We start from the raw sequence: 18709 nt of genomic DNA, 5'->3' as shown, positions 1-18709 counted from the left end.
CTCAACGTTGCTTCTTCTCTAGATATGAGGAATACAGCAAGACAGCTCCCATAATATGCTACTAATGTGAATTGTGAGACGAGATGTAATCGAGCATAAGGTTCAAGACGGCCTACCGTTCATCTGGTTTAAGGTGTGGCACTGAGAGGGCCGCCTCCTCGGCTATCTCCTCAGCTTTAGCTTCGGGAGAGAATGCATTTATTCTTAAAGATTTTGTTACGTCGTTCCCACTCAAGACCGGGCGAAAAAGCTGCTGGTGTAAGCTGTGGGGCACTTTTTGGGCGCTCGCAAATGCCCTTGGACGACGAGGCAAAGCTACCAGGCTGCAAGCCGCTACTTGCTTTGTAATATTCCCTCGTAGATCCATGTCCCTCAACGTTTTACCGGTGACCGTCTTCTATTCAATCCTGCCGAAACAATACATCAACTTTGAGCCAGTTCGGGACCACAAAGAAAGGCAAGGGAAGCTGGTGGAAGCTGTGGCAAACGTGTCACGGCTGACCAGCTCAAATCATTGCGTCATGTCAATCTCATTGGCTCAAAAATGAATGCAAGCAATCATCCCAATTGACAGGACACAAAAGAATGTGCACGAACATCTAAACGACGATTGGTTGCAGCAGATCGCAAGTGTCAGTATAAGATCGCTTTAAGGGGCCTTGCAATTTGATACTTAGAATCAGGTCGTTGTTTCGCATTCTTTTTGCACTAATTTTGATTTTGAGTGACCAATATCACTCTTGAACCCCGGTACTATACGACAATCATGATGCGACCGGTTTCATGCTCACCGGTAAGACTGGCACTGACGATGGCTATCCTCGTGTTCACTGGTGGGCCTGCACAGAGCAGCGCTAGTCCTAAAACGTTGCAGGAAGCTGAAGCTCTGATGCCTTACCTTCAGGAACTTCGAAGGTGCCCTAGCAAATGCTGCTGTTCCTTCCTTATTTTGCTGATGTATTGACAGCTTTTCATGTCATCTTCTCAAGCGTTTATAAAGTTATATGCATGCAATTTGGCAGGCACCTGCACACCATTCCAGAGCTGATGTACGACCTTCCAAAGACTGGCGCATACATCAGGTTTGCTCCACGGCCCCCCATCAGTTTTGCTTCCGCTTCAAGCGGCTTGCTACAAGCAGCCCTGCTTGTAATGGTTTGCAGCGCAAGTTTGCAAAATCCCAGAAGGGATTCAGCCCCTTGTATTGCCATCCAAGCCTTTCGCAGATGCTGCACGGATCCTGTCTCGCATCAAGCCCTGGTGCGTGCAAACAGCCCATGAGAAAATACCTTCCTGACGGGTGCGTGCTTTGTGGGTGCAGGCTTCAGCTTGACAAATTGGGGATCTCCTACAAGTATCCGGTTGCGGACAGCGGCATTCTGGCAACTATCGGCCATGGAGACCCAAAATTTGCCCTTCGAGCTGACATGGATGCCCTCCCAATACAGGCACAGCCCTCCAACCTGCCATCTTTTCTTGATCCCTTGAAGAGCATGTTAGGAATGGCATCTTGCCACATGCGTATGGCTTTTTCTTCATCAAATGCACCGAAATGGAGGAAAATGCACCAGCACATTTGTTATGTCTGTCTTTGTTGACTCTCTCAACTAATATATTGCAGGAGGAGGTTGCGGTCGACTTTAAGAGCACCCACGATGGGAAGATGCATGCCTGTGGGCATGACACCCACATGACCATGCTGCTGGGAGGTGCGTGCACCAATTTGCTGGGAAGGATACTCATATCGCTGCCTCCATATATCTGGTTATGTGTTTACTCATCTATAATCACACCACATGCATGGGCATGATTGAATCCACTGGCTGGCTCACAGATTTCAGCTCCATTTTAAAGGCATGCAAAAAGTAAAGTTCTGGACAGGAAGCAGAGATCGGTATTGTAAAGGTTGCTATTTGGAGTGCTGCCCAGATTGGGATTGTGGTCAGCTGCTGCTGTATGTGGTGCTGATACTGGGATTGTATACAGCATTTCAATCTCAGCTATATCACGTAACCAGCTGCTACTATGTGTGTGCAGCTGCTGCGCTGCTGAAGGCTCGGGAGGGGGACCTGGGGGGGACTGTGCTGCTGCTGTTCCAGCCGGCAGAGGAGGGGGGCGCAGGGGGAAAGAAGTTTGTGGAGGAGGGGGCCCTCGAGGGGGTCTCAGGCATCCACGGCATCCATGTCTGGCCGGATCTGCCAGCAGGCGTCGTTGCATCGAGGGTGAGTCAGCGCGATTTTGCTCTCTGGCTCTTGGTCCATCAAGAACATGTTCCGGAGGAAGACTGCACTAGCCCATTTTGGAATGGTCAATCATGTGCAATTCACATTGCGTATACCTACACCTCCAGATGTGGACAAAGCAGCGCACGAATATATTCTGTTTGCAACCTAGGCTTCTTTTCAACTGCTTCTTTTTTATGATTGTCTGGCCGATCAGCCATCTATCACGCCTACCATTCATACGCTTGTACCTTGTCTCTTCTGTCGAGGCGCGCACAATCTATCATATTGATATTATTGTATACGCCTCTTCAACCATGAGGATCTCTGATATGCTCTTTGATATACCGTCAGGACGGCACATTAATGGCGGCGGCAGACCGCTTCTTTGTGAACATCACCGGCCGAGGCGGCCACGCGGCGCTGCCGCACCTGACGGCTGATCCCGTGGTGGCGGCTGCCGCGATCGTGACTTCTCTGCAGCCGCTCGTGTCTCGCGAGACCTCCCCAACCGACGCCGCTGTCGTCTCCGTCAGCCGCTTCAACACAGGTAACGTCCCTTGCTGCATATGTACAGGCGTGTGATAGCCCGCTGCATGTGTCTCTAATTTGCTTGCCACAGGGTGCGGACCATGTGCGCTCTGCCAACCTTCTTGGTCTTTCTGTCTCGTGTCAATCAACCTATGCGTGACTTCAGAAGAGTTTCTGTTCACCGTGATCTGCTTGCACAATGGGGAGCAGCTGATGCGCTTGGGAAGGGCAGCCTTGATCAGCAGAGGAAATTCTATGCATGTTTGCACCGGGGATAATTTGGGGGGTGGGTCTATGTATGTACCATGGAATTGGCCCCTCAAGATTGGGATGTTTTGACTCTGTGCAGGCGAGGGAGCGTCAAATGTCATTCCAGACAGCGTGTCGATGGCCGGCACGTTGCGTGCCTTGACCACCAGCCATTTTGTGCACATGAGGAAGCGCGTCACGAAGGTACACTTGCCCTCTGTCCTGTGCAACATGCATACGCGCACACCTGTTCCCCTCTTGGAGTGTCCTTTGGAAAGTCACACCTTTGGGAGGCTGCAAAAGAGACAAGTGCACCCATGATTTTCATGTCATACTCTTGAGATTCCTGGGCCTGGTTTTCAAGGTCAGTCATTGCCTGGCTATTGTTGTACAGACTATCGTACTATTAAGTTTGGCTGTGTGGACATCGTGCAGGTGATAGAAGGCACGGCAGAGCTGCACGGGTGCACAGCAAGCGTGCGGTGGAGCGAGCAGGCTTATGGGCCAACAGTGAATGCCCCAGAACTGGTATCGCTGTTGGAGGGAGTTGCCGGGCAGCTGGTGGGCAGCGACAGGTGGCACCGGCTGCCCGAGCCCACCATGGCCGCCGAAGACTTCAGCTTCCTGGCAGGTGCTCGTCTCTAGAAGTCCTGATCTCACAATTGTATCGATGCATTGGACTCGCCGCCGTCCTCCTGTGGGGAGACGTGATCGCTCCACAGATGTGCCGTAAACCGAGCGGCCAGCGTCCCCACATGCGAGGACGGCGTGAGGCATCTTGCATGTCTTGTCTGTTGTTTTTGCTCATATTTGCTCTGTGCATACTTGGCTGTGAGCCTTAAAGTTTATTGGGGCCCAAGGACAGGAGGTTGCTGATAATCTTCCAGATGGCCGTGCGATCATCTTCAATACGAGGGGAGTCTTGAGGTGCACATGTGCTGCTGCAGATGCTGTCCCTGGGGTCTTCACCTTCTTGGGCATTCGCAACGAGACAGCGGGATCGGTGCATGGTCTTCACACGGCCCAATTCCAGATGGATGAAGCACAGATGCCACTCGGCGCGGCCTTGCATGCCTCTGTGGCCCTCAACTTTCTCTCCAAGCATGGGCGTGGCAAACCCGGCAGGGAAGAATTGTAGTGTCCTCTGATTAAACTGACATCTTAATCACTGCTATTTTTAGTTATTCAAGAGTGGGCCAAGATACTGCTTTGTGCCAGACTGTATTTTTATTGTTGAGGAGCCAGATCACAAGTCAAGATTACCGCTGGACAAGAAAAGACAGCCTCGGTCCATGATTACAAGAGCGATGATATTTAATATCCTGCATTGTTAGATCATCACAGACTGGTTTTGCGAGGGCAGTCCAGTCTGGAATCGTCTTATGACAGCAGTTGTTGCCTACCCCACTGGCGTTACCTTCTGTGCTGGCGTCTGACGACCACTGAAGCTGTACATCTTTAAGCGCCTTACATCAGTTTATTCTCTATATTGTCGCAGGCATTATGCTTGTTCCCGCCTCGAGCGTGCAAAGTGTTCTGCGTAGACGGCAAAGTTGGTTGGCAAAGATCTCTACTTAAAGAAATCCTTTCCATCGATGGAGCTCGTATCTCGTCAGAGCTTCTATCATTTCTATTCGATGTCGCTTTGAAACTTTGATTGCTTAGAAGCGAATTCAGCAGAGTTAATGGAAGGTTGGTCTGAGAAGGCTTTTCAAACCGGTTGATATAGACAATAAATTGCCCAAACTGCATTGATGATTATGCCCAACTCCGTATGGTCTAGGTGGTTAGGACATCAGGCTTTCACCCTGGTATCCCGGGTTCGAGTCCCGGTACGGAGGCTTTTCATTTTTTTATTGATTTTTTTGGGGCTTCAACACTTTTTAATTTCATATTTTGTAATTCATAGAAAGAGCACAAGCGATACTTCACTCTGGCTTCAACACATTCAAGCCCTGCTTCTGCACGGACAGCCATCCTTCACTGAGTGGCACTCTTGGAAGGGCATATATTTAGAACCTTTCTTGGGATATGGTCGAGGTCAACAAGTCCATCAACAAATTGTAGATGTCTACAGCTTACCGCATAAAAATGCCAGAGATCAGTATGGCTGTACTATGCATCATGATTGGACCCGCAATATCAAAATTTCTTCACCAGACACCCTTTTACCTGTTCTCTGTGTTTTCCTTGACCTTGATGTTTTCTGTGGAGCCCTAGGGCTCTGCCGCCGCTGATCCTGAAGCCTTGAAGCTTGCAACCGACTTTGGAGTACGACTACCGTAGTAAAATACACTCTGCTGCAAGTGGCCTTTCAGGTTAACACATGCTTCCATGTTTTTACCCATATTCGTAGTGAGAAGAGCTTGATTGAGGAAGCCGGAACCAGAGCCCGTTTACCAAACCTTTTCTCAGGACTCTCAAATTTTTGAGTTGGACATGGCATGCCGTGCCTTCCAATAGCGAATTACACTGACACGCTTGACTGCATGACTGAGATGTCAACATTACTGCTCCTGGGCCGGGATATGTTTGTGTTTTTGATAGATTCACATGATTCACACAGTGAAGCAGCCCTTCCTACTTTTGGCACTCGCACTGACTTTTAGGTAAGCATTCTCCCGGTTAGGCATGGCATGTCGCTGGCTCTATGCCAACATTTGCCAGTTTTGACTTGACTGCACATCCTGCCATTGTTGGCAACTGCCTCCTCCACAATAAAGAGGGAGGATCTAAGCAATAATGGCACGCCTGCGGACACATACCTACGCTTACTGATGGCGCCCTTTGTAATGTCTGAATCAGAGGGTCACCTGTCGTATTTACTTCTCTGCAGGTCTTGTCAGTCGTGAGCAGAGCCTACTAGTTGTGCTCACCTGTACCTGAAGCGATCCAAAGGATGTGAGAATGTATTTCTCCAGTCCATGCTCTTTGAAAAACCTCAACCAGGATCCTGATGGGCTTGGTGCTGCTCTATGCAGACATCCAAGCGGTCCATAGCAGCCTGACATTTCTTTGGTATTGATCTTGCGGACATGTAGCCATTCTTTCTACGCCCAGCGCAGCACTCTATGTCCTGAACTGCGACAATTGCAGACAACTGTTAAGCCAAACACCCGTCAAGCCATTGCTGCAAATGACATCAATCATAGCGTACTGCTGAGCAGGTCTCCTTCTTTTACCTTCTGCTGGGCAAATCAAGCCAATCATACACCAGGCTGCTTGCATTTCAATATGTCCACAGACGATCTGCAGAGATCGCAGCACTTGCAGGGTAAGAGATGAAACGATCGGTTAATAATCAGAAGTTGGACTGCAATGCAACGAAAATTTTCTTTCATGATTTCTGCATTGTTACCTCACGGTCTCTGGGATGTTTGCGCATGCAATCCTGCAATGCTTTGATCTGCCGATTGCAGGACATGTGTGTGTCTGCGAATCGCAGTGGAGCAGCTCACTCTCTATCCTACATCATTACAATATAGGACGTCCAGAACCCCGAGCTTAGATCTGAAGCTTTGCAAACAAACATCAGAATGCAGACGTGCAAGCATGAGATGGGCGAGGGAGCTGATGGAGGGAAGGTTCGTGGAAGCTGGAAGCTGCCAAGGCGTGGGTGATCATGGCTGAGTTCTTTCGTCTCGTAGTACGTCAGACAATGCGTTGGGGATTTGCCTGTATGCATGGATTGTGGCTCTTGATACATGCGAAGGCATTTTTATGTGCTTCTTACACAGATCCGCCAGATCTTATACACTGTAGTGGCACTCTGTCTAGACTCCAAGTAAGGCAGAGACCATCCTCAGGATGGTCTCTGATCTAGCCTCTAGGCCAGATCTACAGAGCGCCATTGGCATGCTGTAGCTAGAAGCTACCAAAAGCCATGCTGTTAGCAGTATGTTGCGGCGCACACCAAGCATCATCACCGCACTCCTGAACTACTGCCTGGTGACCTGGCATCCATTGATTGCCAGTGCCACCTCACATATCTCTAATAAACTTCATCAAGAACTCAGCTGTTATAACTTGCATCCTCAAAAATGTGAACCTATTCTAGCAAGGTCCATGTGCCTTTCAAAATCCACCTCACACACGCTGGCTGTAAGCTTATCTATAAATATAATAATTATTGATCAGCAAAGCTGAACAGAACATATTGTGCAGCAATTATTGGGCCGTGACGAATTATCACCGCATTTCATGACTATCACTGACAAAGAAACTAGCAAGAGAGGCCCCTCCTTGCTATTGAGCCCTACACCTTGACTAGACATACAAACACCACATGTGCCAAAAAGCTTGCTTGCTGACCACGTTGGCATCCGCTAAATGTGCTACCCTGAATCAGATACAGGGCTATTCCAGAATTGCAGATATTCCGGACGCACTCGTTTTCACGTTGCCCTGGAAACAGTGACAGCATGAGAGTGTTATTGGCCGATGAAATCAGCCCACAAGGCCAATGGAACCTGCTAATGTATTGCTAACAGCAGTACAATAATCCCCAGGTGTTCATTTCTTCAGACGCATGCATTTATTGCTGCTACCCACACCTTTCCGAATTGCATGACAGGTGCGGTCTCTACCCCTCTACAGTACTTAGCTGCATCTCACTCATTTGCTCATTTGCATCACCTGGATATGACTCCTAGCATCTCAGGCGGTCAGTGTCCTTCCTGCGGACACTGTCTCTGCCATGATGCGCTCATCAAAATCCACACACTCTCCTTTCATGCTAACGCCGTGCATTCAATCATAAGGCTGCCTCCAGAATAGGTCAGTGCTAGCAGCACTGCCTCCCTGCCAGCTCTGCCTCAAGGATGCCGAACTAATTGACTAAAGGGAACTTCATGGAACACGGGGCTTTATAAGATTATTGGGCTCAGAAAATCTGAGCCCATTAATTAATTTATATAATAATATTGCTCATCCGGCGACTGCAGCTGCTGCTGGGGCCTGCTCGGCTGCAGCTGCACACACGACTTTGGAGTTGATATTTTCAGGCGTGACTCCTGGTGGTGTCGAGAAGGTGGACAGCTGCATGGTTTGCTCCACTGCCGCCAGGTCATCAGCTTCATTTGCAGTTTCCTCCTGAACGCCTGCCTGCGCCTAAGAAGAATGGTCTCATAGTCAATGCACTGAATTGTTTGAATTGTGACCTGCAAGGCCTTTTGGCAAGTCTTCAAATAGCAACGGTGTGCAAATGCAGAGCAGTTTTATCTCCCCGTGTCCATCATGGGATGCTGTGATGGCCAGGCAGGATGCTAAAGAGTTCAAGGGGGAGGTCCTCACCGGCAGCTGCGCGGTAGCTGCCGCCCGCAGCTTCCGCCCAGCCGCCGCTGCCGGCAGCACGAGCGTGGCAGGAGTAGCCACCGTCTGCACCGGCTGATCAGAGACCGGCAGAGCTGCTGCCTCTCCGGCCGCGTCTGCTGCCGTTCCCTTTGCTGCTGACTGGGCCCCCAAAGCCTGCAGGACCGCAGCGGGCTGCACCGCAGATGCTGACTGGACCGGAGCAGGCTGAGCGGGCGCTGACGCAAGCACAGGAAGGCCGTCGCCAGTTTTGGCCAAGGCAGGCCCGAGCGCTGACTGGATCGCCGCGGTGTGTGCTGACTGGACTGCTGCGCCAGATTTGGCCGCAGGCGCTAACTGGGCTGCAAGTAAGGACTGGACCGCCGCCGCAAGCTTTGCTGCATTCGCCGATGAGCCTGCAGCGCTGGGGGCTGACTGGACTGCTGCGCCAGACTTGGCTGCAGATGGCGCCGGCTGCAGCTGCGGCTGAGAGCCCGTGACGAGGGTGGCTGGTGTGGCAACAAGGTTGGCTGCCACGCAGCCCTTGACCACCGGCCGCTTGGGGTCCGAGGCTGCCTTGGCGACGCGCGCGCTGAAGGGCGCTATCACCTGCTGGAAGACCTTGCCGTCCGTGTCTGCATGCAACAACAGAAGGTCAGCCATCTTGATGCATTATTGCCACAGAGCAGTACACGCAGCCATCACCATAAGCTCTACTCAGGCAGTCCCAAACAGAGAGTACATAGGAAAATTCACTGAATAAGTGGATACAACAAACCCTGTCCTACGGTGCTGAAGAAGACACTGCATCCGCATGCTGTTCCAGCCACTACACTGCTCTCAAGGATGCTTGCAGCTCACAGAACATATACTTTCACCCTTTGCTGGAGGAAAACCAATCTGTGCATGTGTATAAGCTACTCACCAAGTGTTGCGGCCTGGTCGTCAGTGCCGAGCACAATGGTGGGATCGGCGGCCTTCCAGCGCCAAAACAGGATGCCCTTGATGGCTCCGCTGCCGAACAGCGACTTGCCCACCTCCTCGTACACCTTCTTGTAGTACGCCAGCTGGCGGCCCGCTGTCTCTGTGTGCTGCCTGTCATAAATGCCGCCTGCAGACGTCGTGTGATCAGTATTGGCTGTCGGCCTGGCTGCTGAAATATAACATAAGTAATTCTGCTCATTGCCATGTATGCGCCCCTGTCACTACCATTGCAGGGCCAGCGTGAAGCGCATGGCGGACAGAGAGCGCTTGGAAAAATCGAGCGGCTGCAATATAGGATTCAGAGCTGCTGAGTATTCGACCAAGCTCTTGCATGCGCTGACACATGCACTGTTTCAGTGCGCCTGTAATGGTGCAGCGCAGGCCTCTTTATTATAACACTCGAACCACATAGAATAAAGAGAACTTCAGTGATTTTGCCAGAAGCCTTGCGCGGAAATGCGCACCCACAAACTTGCCGAACTCCTCAACGACGAGTGGCTTGCCCAGCAGCGCAGCGTTGTCAGCATGGGCCTGGATCCATCGCAAGCCCCATGCGCGGTCGTCGCGGCTCCACACGTCGGGCCACAGGTGAATGCCTGCATAGTCGATGGCGGCCAGCGCGTGGTTGGGCAGATGGTCCTGCCCCGTCGCGAACGGCCAGCCGGTTGGCACCGGGTTGAGCCTACATACATTATTGATTCAGGCTTAGCAATCAACTGTGCTTCACACAGCTGGCTACAGCGTGATGAAGGCCTCTACAGGTCTTCAAGTGTCAGGTGTGACAGCATCCCCCCAAGAAATTAGCCCACATTCATGACTGTCAAGAGCACCTCCTGCATCATGCAAGCATGCATGCAGGATGCTGAATCCTCCAACTTGAACTTTCAAGTCTGCATACGCCTCGAACCCAGGTACAATCCAAAATCAGACCCAAATCTGAATGCAAATGTAATCCATGCAGAGCCTGAGGTGTTTGGCTGCATAGACTAATAGTCTAAATGCCCTCCAACAGAATAGGATCTTGCGTTGAGAGAGCAGTCTTTGAACTTTGAACGCCCAATTTCTCAGAAGTGCCCCATCTTCTAGTGCCGCATGAGAAGAATGTTTAGTAGGCATGTGAGACTATAATTGCAAGGACATAAGTGGGAATGCCTCACTGGCTGGCAGCGCAATTGGAGGCCTGGTAGAATCCCTCGGTGCCCACAGTGAGCAGCTGGTTCGGCGCCTGCCGCTTCACAAACGGCGCAACCTTCTTGATCCAGCTCTGCAGCTCCGCTGCGCCCTTCTTGTGCTCGTTGCGCGGCTCGTTCATCAGGTTCCAGGCTGCACCCCACACCAACTTATCAATCATGTATGTGGTGGCGCCATGTCCATTCATCAGTCGGAGGCCAATGGCAGGAAAGCAATGCCCACAAGACATTGCTCCAGCATGCAAAGATTCAGTGCTCATGCCCTCACTTTGCCATGCAGTGCTTGCGAGAAAGAAAGATAAAGGTATTTCAATCTGAAGAGAAGGACCAAACATGAAGCTGGCTGACTTAACATTGTGATCTGCCCACTTACAGCTGCAAAAGATTGACATGCGCCGAAAGGGAGTGGACTGCATGAAATCACTGGGTGCTCTCATGTTTTGAAATCACTGATAGTACTGAATAACGAGGTATCCTGTTGGTCAGACTGCCAGCTGCAGCCCTGTGATAGGTCTGTCACAGTGAATGGTGGCCGTCTGTCAAGGATACAATCGGTTTCTGACAGGTGATCAGATCATGAAGACAGCGCGAGAGGCTTGCCTAAGATGGTGGGGTCGTTGGCATAGGAGATGCCACTGACAGTGTTGACGCGCTTGAGCACTGTCTTCACATGCCGCTTGTACAGCTTGATGGCGTTGACGTCTGTGAAGAAGTCATTGCAATCCTTGGCTGTGGCCGTCCAGTTAGTGTACGCGCACCTGCATGCATACAATAACACCCTCGCTTTTGATTGCCCATCGTATGCACAGCCAGGGGGATCATCTGCATCAGCAATATATAGATCCCCTTGGCACAAGAGCAAGGGCCAGGGATCTCAAAAGCAATCCAAGTTGTTCATCTGCATGTTCTCCTGGACAGCAGCAAGGTGGAAGCAAGACAGCATGCATGACATGCAAGGCGCTGCAATTGCCAGTAAGGGAAATAGAGCTGCTTTGCAGTTCTCGAACATTGCATCCAGTCAATGTGTTTGCTTGCATCCCCATGTGCTGCTTGCAATTCTTCACCAACCTAGTGCACAGCAGCCACATGGGAAGTTGCTCAGCAGCTATGCTTGGGTGGAATTACTCACTTCCAGCCAGTCTGGAGGTCATTGTAGGCCCAGTTGTTGGCAAACGCAATGACCAGCCGCAGCTTCTGCTTTGCAGCCTCGGATATCACTATGTCCATGCCGCGAAAGGCCTCCTCATTGTAGACGCCCGGCGCTGTCTGCAGGTTGAAGCCCTCTTGCACGGGGAAGCCGAACATGCGCACTACCGTGAGATTGTTCCTGGCTGCACCACAGATATGAAAGCATCAGTCAGCCTCGGGACAGTATTACTGATCTCTGTCAATGAGAGGGTCACCACTGTGCCCTTCAAACTAGAAAATGCAAGGACACTCTAAGCACTCCCCTGTGGGGTCCTTACCAGCTTCCTGAAATTGCGTGACAAGAGCTGCACGCCCTCCGCAGCAGAGATCCAGGGCAGCTTCGATGACCTGCACACGAACACTTATGAGTCCAAGCTTGCTGTGTCGTTGCAATGTCTGGTGAAGTGCTTGGTAGCTTGGCATTATAGGAGAAATCGCACCTGCCAGGCATTGTAGCCGCTAAATTTGAATTCCTTGCAGCCGGCATCCACGAAGACTCCACTCTGCACCCGGATAAAGCTGGCCGAAGCTGGGAAGCGCAGAGAACATGTCTCAACCACGCCAACTTGCCAGGAGAAGTTTTTGGAAACCTTGTGCAAACGATATTTACTGCAGTGACATTATTGAAGCCATATAAGGCGGATTTAGACGAAAAACTGCACCAAGCTGAGTTTGGCTTCACCCAGATCAGCAAATCTTGAGATATAGTTCCTCCTTCGCACCTGCCTTGGACGGACTGAGAAGGAGGAAATAAGCAGCTATGAAGCCAACGAAACATCTCCATCTAATTTGAGGGCAAGCCATCTTGCCGACATCCGCTTGAAAAGTGCACTTCCCGCGGATCGCCTGGTCACTTAGTCTTTGTCTTGCTGCTGAGCTTGTCCTGCTTGCTAGTCTTTACGTCTGGCAATTTGACTCTTAGGCACTCTTTTCCCAAAGTGAACTAAATGAAAATGCTGAGGACGGGAAGACAATGGAAAGTATGCTCCAAGAAGATACGCATCTCAGTCCAACACACGGTGGGGCCAAGAAATGTGCAGAGTTTTCTTTGACATTTTGGACTTTCCTTTCCAGACATGTCTACTCCACCACCGGAATCTCCTTCACAGGAAATTGCATCAAATATCTCACCTCAATGAAAATTTCAGTCAGGGTATTCACTGCATGCACTGATCGCAACACAGTCATTGATGGTCTCAGACGGTCAAATTTCACATGTGTACAGGCATCGCGGACAGACAATCCTGCAGTCTAATGCTGGACTCTCCTTGATGACACATGTGTGGAACAGACTACATTGAGACTACAGACTACATCATGCATGCTATCTTTCCAAGACAAGTGCTTCAAACTCCACAACATTGTTTCCGTCAGGTTCTTCTTCATTTTGTCACTGTCTTCAGTCCTCTGATACTTCGATGAACAGGACTAGTTCGATCAAATGATTGGACTCCTTCAGCAAGTGACCTTGCTGTTAATGTTGGCGGCAGTGATGCCAGCTGGCGTGGTGAATGTGGACTTGCCAACAAAGTTCTGAGACACTGCGCCGGCCGCTGCAGGGGCCTGCACCAGAAAAGAAGACCCTCAGCAAACAAGCGCTACCATTGGGTACTGTTGACATGATCTCATTTGTGCTGCACGAACTTGTCACTCCCCTTGCAGGTCCATCCTCTCCGACTTGTTGCATGCAGATTTAGAAGTAGCGAGCTGAACAGGCCAAGTACCTGAAAGAGTGCATTAAACCATTGACCAATGATTGAACTAAGGACAGAGGGTCCCACTGACAGAGAGTCCCACTGATAAAAACGCCATCACAAGAGGCTTTATTGAAACCATCCGTCCGGGTCAAACTCTCACCCCTCACCCCTCACCCCTCACTCCTTAATGCCAGCCACACAGAGCTTGCAGAGGTGGGAGAACTCCAGATTTGTTTTCATATTCAGATTTAGAGAGAGGTCGGAATTCGCACCGGGGCGGTGCCCTGCATGAGCCGCCGGCCGCCGGCCGCTGCGCCGGTAGCGGTGGCGCCGGATCCGGCGGCGGTGGCGCCTGAAGTCGGGGGGACCGCGGTGGAGGGCGGCAGCGCCGCGGAGGCGGCCGTCTTGGCGGTGGTGGTGGTGGGGGCGCCCGTAACGGGCGTGCAGCCGGTCACGGCCGCGCGGGTTGGGTCGGCGTTCTTGCGTGCGAGCGCGGACGTGAAGGGTTGGATGATCTCAGTGAACACGCTGCTGTTGGAGGCTGCACAGCACAAAAGAGTCAGCTTGCTGGACAATTGCATGGGCAGGAAAGCATGGAGCTGCGAGTTCTTACCATTGAAGTTCAACACTTTCATAGCAGTAATATATCACTTTGCACTTGTTTCCTGCCACAGTTGCAATAGGAAAATATATATCGGAGCGTCATCCAACACATGGCTTCAATCTTTTACGCCGCATTCTAAAAATAAAAGAGGCAGATCCCAGCAAAGCTTTTGACGCCCTCTCTGCTAGAACATACATAAATACACAACAGGGCCACTGAAAAAGCAGATACATGGGAGATATTTGGCGCCCACCGATGGTGGCGGCCTCGTCGAAGTCTGCCAACTTGGCGGTGGGGTCGACGCCAGCCCAGCGCCAGAACATGATGCCCTTGAGGCCGGTGTTTGCCTGCAGAGAGGCCTGCGCCGCGTCGTAGGTCTGCTTGTAGTACGCGTACTGCGCCTCGGGACCCTCCTGCTTGTCGATGGGCAGGTAGCCGCCTGCGGGGGGCACCAGAATCAAAAATCTGTCGTGATAGCCTGCCTAGAACACGTGCAGCAGAAAGGGGGATCAGCAGCAAACCTACCGTCAGTGCAGCAGCAGACCTACCGTCAGTGCCTGTACAAGAATCAAACAAACAGACAAGGCTGCAAGTGACAAAATAAATGACCAATGCACAATGAAAGTCTATTCGCCAAGGTGCGCACAATAGTCTCCTCAAAGCAGTGCTCGTCGCCTTCTACTAGTGCGGCAACTAAAGCAAGCACAGCAAAGGCAGCCTGTGATGAGCTGCAATTTGGCTCTCCCTTTCACAATGCCAGGATTCTCTAAAGCCAAATACTCCAACCCATTTGTCTCCCGTATCCCCTCTGATGTCCCTTAAAGAAACTCACTGATCCAAAACACCTTCTTGGGAATATCAGCAAAATATATCTTGGGAAAGTAAGGGGCCAGGCCGTTGCGCAGGGGTACTTTTAGAGCTGACAGTCGGGGTTTCTCCAGAACTAGGGACATGGGCGGGGGCGCGCACCGACAGCCTTGCCGAACTCCTCGAGCACGAGAGGCTTGCCCAGGTACTTGGTGTCGGCGATGTGGGCGGCGAGCCAGGTTTGTCCAAAGGCCTTGTCAGTGCGGCCCCAGTTGTCGGGCCACATGTGAATGGAAGCATAGTCGATTCCGTCCGCCATGTGGTTGGGCAGGTAGTCGTTGCCCGTAGCTACGGGCCACGCGCCGCCGGGCCCGCCGTTGGTGGTCGCCACCGGGTTGGCCCTGCGCATGATGCAGACATCATCAGCGACTAAGCATCATGTAATCTGTGACTATGATCATGTGTGCTGGTAATTTTACATTGAGCGCATCGAGCTTGTGCTGCATCTTCTGCCGTGCCTATAAAATATGTCGACAAAGACTGACTGTCCAGGCAGGACCTTCAAAAGTGCCAGCATGCATGCTGCCACTCATCCTGCCAAGCAGAAGATGGGCAAAAGGAACCTCAGAAGATGGCCATGGGCCCCCGGTAACAAACTGCATTTGACAAAAAAGAGCTGCGTCCTAAAAAAAGCAAGATATATAAGGTCGAGACAGCTCATGGCAGATTGCGCACTGGTTGGCCTGGCAGGTGGCAGGCTGGTAGAAGCCGTCCTCTCCCACGGTCACCAGCTGGTTGGGCGCCAGGCTCTTCACGTAGGGGGCCACCTCCGTGATCCAGCTCTGGATCTCCTGGGCTCCGTTCGGCTTCTCATTGCGCGGCTCGTTCATCAGGTTCCACGCTGCACGCGCGCACACAAACACGCATGTCAGCGACCAACTATTGCATAATTCAGGGGTCGAGTGAATGGTGCACTTAGCTTTCTGAACTATCGTTGCAACTTTGTATTTTGACAAGTTCGTACAGAGCTGCATGCTGGGACCTGGTGATGCATGTCAGGCTTGTGCTGCCATCGTCTGAATTAATCTCTGGCTGAGAGAGTGACAGCACGGTAGCGAGCTGGATATGTTGCAATGAGCCGCCTCCACAACCCGCATCCATGCGTTTCTTGGACTGGACGACACTCAAAGAGACCCAGACAAGTGTGTGGTTGACGTGCTCACGTTTTGTTTCACTGCCAGCTGCCTTGTCATCTTCAAAGTCATACCTTCAGTGAAGTGTCGTTTGATTTTTATTTTGGAGGTTGACCACAGCAGACTCACCCATGATTGTGCGGTTTCCTCATTCCTTCAGAAAAAAGTGACTTGAATTTGAATTCCAAATCAAGTACAGCCGACTCACCCATGATGGTGGGGTCGCTGCCGTACTCGAGGCCCGTAACGGTGTTGACGCGTGTCAGCATCGTTCTCACGTGGTTCTTGTACAGCTTTATGGAGTTGGGGTCTGTGTAGAAGTCGTCGCAGCCAAGAGCCGTCGTGGTCCAGTTCGTGTACGAGCACCTGCGCGCATGTGCCGTGCGCCACGTCAGCAAAAGCACACGCATGCAAATTTGCGATTTTCCCTGCGGCGGGAACCAATGCAGATCCTGTGCATGGCTTTGCATAGCACTAGGATACATTCCCCAGAGGCACCGGAAAGTGCGCTAGCAAAAGGTATCACCGGAAAGTAATTTAGGAGCTTGCAAAGTGCTCCAATCAACTGCTTTCTTCAGGCAAATAAGCGTGCCTCGGCAGGATGGCAGGGCAGCAGGGAGATTCTGCATGTTTCAGCTGAGGAAGTTTACAATGAGTAACGGTTATGTGATCGGGGAGGGGCGCACTTCCAGTCGGTCTGCAAAGGGTTGTAGTTCCAGTTGTTCATGAACGCGATCACCAGCTTCACATTGTTGCGCGCTGCCTCGGCAATAACGGTGTCCATGCCCTTGAATGCCTGCAGTCAAAAGTAAATCACAGCCTGCTCACACTGCCGTAAAGATGGACAGAAATGCTTCATAGATGCGGTGCACCAGTGCTGCTCTGAGCTTCCACGCCCAAGAGCCTAGGCATGATGCAAGCTTGACCAGCTGGGATGACGATTATTGGTAGCAGAGAGCTATGCCTCCATGCATGACAGAATGGGCATTCTAGCAACGACATCCTGGAGTGTTCATTTCACTTGGGGCACATTTCGCATCATGTGATTGAGCCTGGATTGGTGAAGGATGCACACCTGCTCATTGTATACGCCGGCAGCTGTCTGCAGGTTGAAGCCCCTCTGCACGGGGAACCCAAACATGCGCACCACTGTGAAGTTCTGGCGTGCTGCAGCAGCAAACATAGTCCCCAGTCAGCCTCAGTCATTACTTACAGTTGCCAGCCGTCCTACCTCCTATCTACTGCCATGTAGCACGTTTACCAGGGCAAGCAGGGCGGTTGTCTGGCTAAAAACGTGTCTTTCAGCGGAAGGAAGGTACCTGCTTCCTTGAACTGGCCAACGAGGGCTTCGTATCCTCCGCAGCACAGGTTCAAGGCCGACTCGATTGGCTGTACACACACAAGAGGCTTCTCAACGATTGCAGCACATTCGATCACGCAAATCCAATTTTGGCAGCTTGCAAGGCACACGGCCAACACTGCCATCCTTTGAGGATGGAAGAAGATGGCCAACTTGCTGTGAAATAGGTTGTATGGCCAACCTCATTGTGGCTGATTCCTCTCAAGTTTGGCACTCCGCACTAAGACCCCGCACAAAAGATATCAGCAGCAAAAGTGTCGAGTGCGTGCCTGCCATGTGTTGTAGCCGCTGAAGGTGAACTCCTTACACTGGTCGTCCACGAAGACACCATTCTGCACCCTGATAAATCCCTGAGCTCCTGTATGTCAGTTGAGAAAGCATCCTCAGCCACTGGTGCCACCGATTGGAAGCATTCGAATTGTAGAGATGGTGGGCAATTTGAACCGGCACTGCGTCACATTTTGCAGGGAAAGACAACTCGAGAAAAGTACTCGATGCTGTTTAATGCTTGCCACCTGTCTTCCCAAAAACCCCATGTATTCTCAAGCAAACAGAAAATGACTCCAGGTGACTTGAAAAGTCTATGACTAGGTAATGATCATTGTGAGGTGGTCACAAATAACGAGTATCACGATGATCATGGGAGTGCGATCACTCCTCACGATTAACTCCAAGGTGGTTCCGAGATGACCGATCAGCGGCTAGATTGATCCTTCATTGTTATTTGTCATTCATGCGTCGAGAACTGTGGCATAAAGACTGAAGGAACGCTACTGCCGATATCCTAGTCACCGATCATATTGGGGCTTACACCTATTGCGGCTTGCAGCGTCCCACCACAGCGTCAAGCTCGCGTACCAGCGCAACAAACCAATTAAACGAGATGTCGAAGAAAGGACTAATGAGAGCGCACCAGAAAACAACGCAGCCGTGACGGCGAGGGTAGCCAGAAACACAGACGCTCTGGGCAATGCGAGTCCCATCGCGGCAGCTCGGACGCAGCGACGACACCAAGACTCCGACTTCTACTTTCTGACTGCAGGAGAACGCGCTTTAGATGCTCAGAGATCTCTTACTCAGAGCCAGTTGTGGGTCGGCTGCCAGATGTCAGGCGATCGCTGATACTAGGAGCGGCGAACACAACCTTTCACGTGCGATGGTCGCGCCGACTCCTGCTAGGAACTTTCTTAACTTGTAAATACCCGTTCAGACTTCTCTAGGTCGATGTCCTTCGGAGCTGTCAGAGTTATCTCCTCCAGAGGTTGATGTAGGAAGGCACGGTGCGGGATACGCTACGCAAGGATGGGCTCCGAGGCGGATCTTCGGCCAGATACAAACGAGCCAAAATAGGTGTTGAGGGCAGGTGTCAGGCAATGTTTGGCCCATTATTAATGT

General features: G+C 51.4%; 3 protein-coding genes and 1 non-coding gene across 4 annotated transcripts; 2 read left to right on the top strand and 2 right to left on the bottom strand.

The window, feature by feature from the left end:
• Nucleotides 1-1008: 1008 nt before the first annotated feature.
• Nucleotides 1009-4140, top strand: COCSUDRAFT_34963 (amidohydrolase; the record flags this gene model as incomplete). Its single annotated transcript, XM_005652236.1, has 8 exons — nucleotides 1009-1082; nucleotides 1322-1495; nucleotides 1648-1709; nucleotides 2038-2222; nucleotides 2577-2772; nucleotides 3103-3206; nucleotides 3438-3633; nucleotides 3950-4140. The coding sequence occupies 8 exons, from the start codon at nucleotides 1009-1011 to the stop codon at nucleotides 4138-4140; spliced, it is 1182 nt and encodes a 393-aa protein (XP_005652293.1).
• Nucleotides 4141-4770: 630 nt separating this feature from the next.
• COCSUDRAFT_t10 lies at nucleotides 4771-4843 on the top strand. The gene has a single exon. It is a non-coding gene; the product is annotated as a tRNA-Glu (tRNA).
• Nucleotides 4844-7928: 3085 nt separating this feature from the next.
• COCSUDRAFT_55731 (glycoside hydrolase) lies at nucleotides 7929-10820 on the bottom strand (the record flags this gene model as incomplete). The annotated part of the gene is made up of 6 exons (XM_005652235.1): nucleotides 7929-8105; nucleotides 8295-8926; nucleotides 9217-9402; nucleotides 9740-9957; nucleotides 10433-10598; nucleotides 10814-10820. The coding sequence occupies 6 exons, from the start codon at nucleotides 10818-10820 to the stop codon at nucleotides 7929-7931; spliced, it is 1386 nt and encodes a 461-aa protein (XP_005652292.1).
• Nucleotides 10821-12687: 1867 nt separating this feature from the next.
• COCSUDRAFT_52258 (glycoside hydrolase) lies at nucleotides 12688-18552 on the bottom strand. The gene is made up of 11 exons (XM_005652234.1): nucleotides 18228-18552; nucleotides 17584-17672; nucleotides 17274-17343; nucleotides 17030-17121; nucleotides 16641-16750; nucleotides 16163-16320; nucleotides 15497-15662; nucleotides 14924-15162; nucleotides 14208-14393; nucleotides 13623-13891; nucleotides 12688-13216 (listed from the first exon to the last, which is right to left on the bottom strand). The coding sequence occupies exons 1-11, from the start codon at nucleotides 18295-18297 to the stop codon at nucleotides 13109-13111; spliced, it is 1557 nt and encodes a 518-aa protein (XP_005652291.1). The 5' UTR covers nucleotides 18298-18552; the 3' UTR covers nucleotides 12688-13108.
• Between the last annotated feature and the right edge of the window lie 157 nt (nucleotides 18553-18709).

The sequence above is a fragment of the Coccomyxa subellipsoidea genome (assembly GCF_000258705.1).
Source record: "Coccomyxa subellipsoidea C-169, whole genome shotgun sequence".
Taxonomy (NCBI): domain Eukaryota; kingdom Viridiplantae; phylum Chlorophyta; class Trebouxiophyceae; family Coccomyxaceae; genus Coccomyxa; species Coccomyxa subellipsoidea.
Note: the sequence above shows the minus strand (reverse complement) of the source record. Positions and strands in the feature narration are given on the sequence as shown.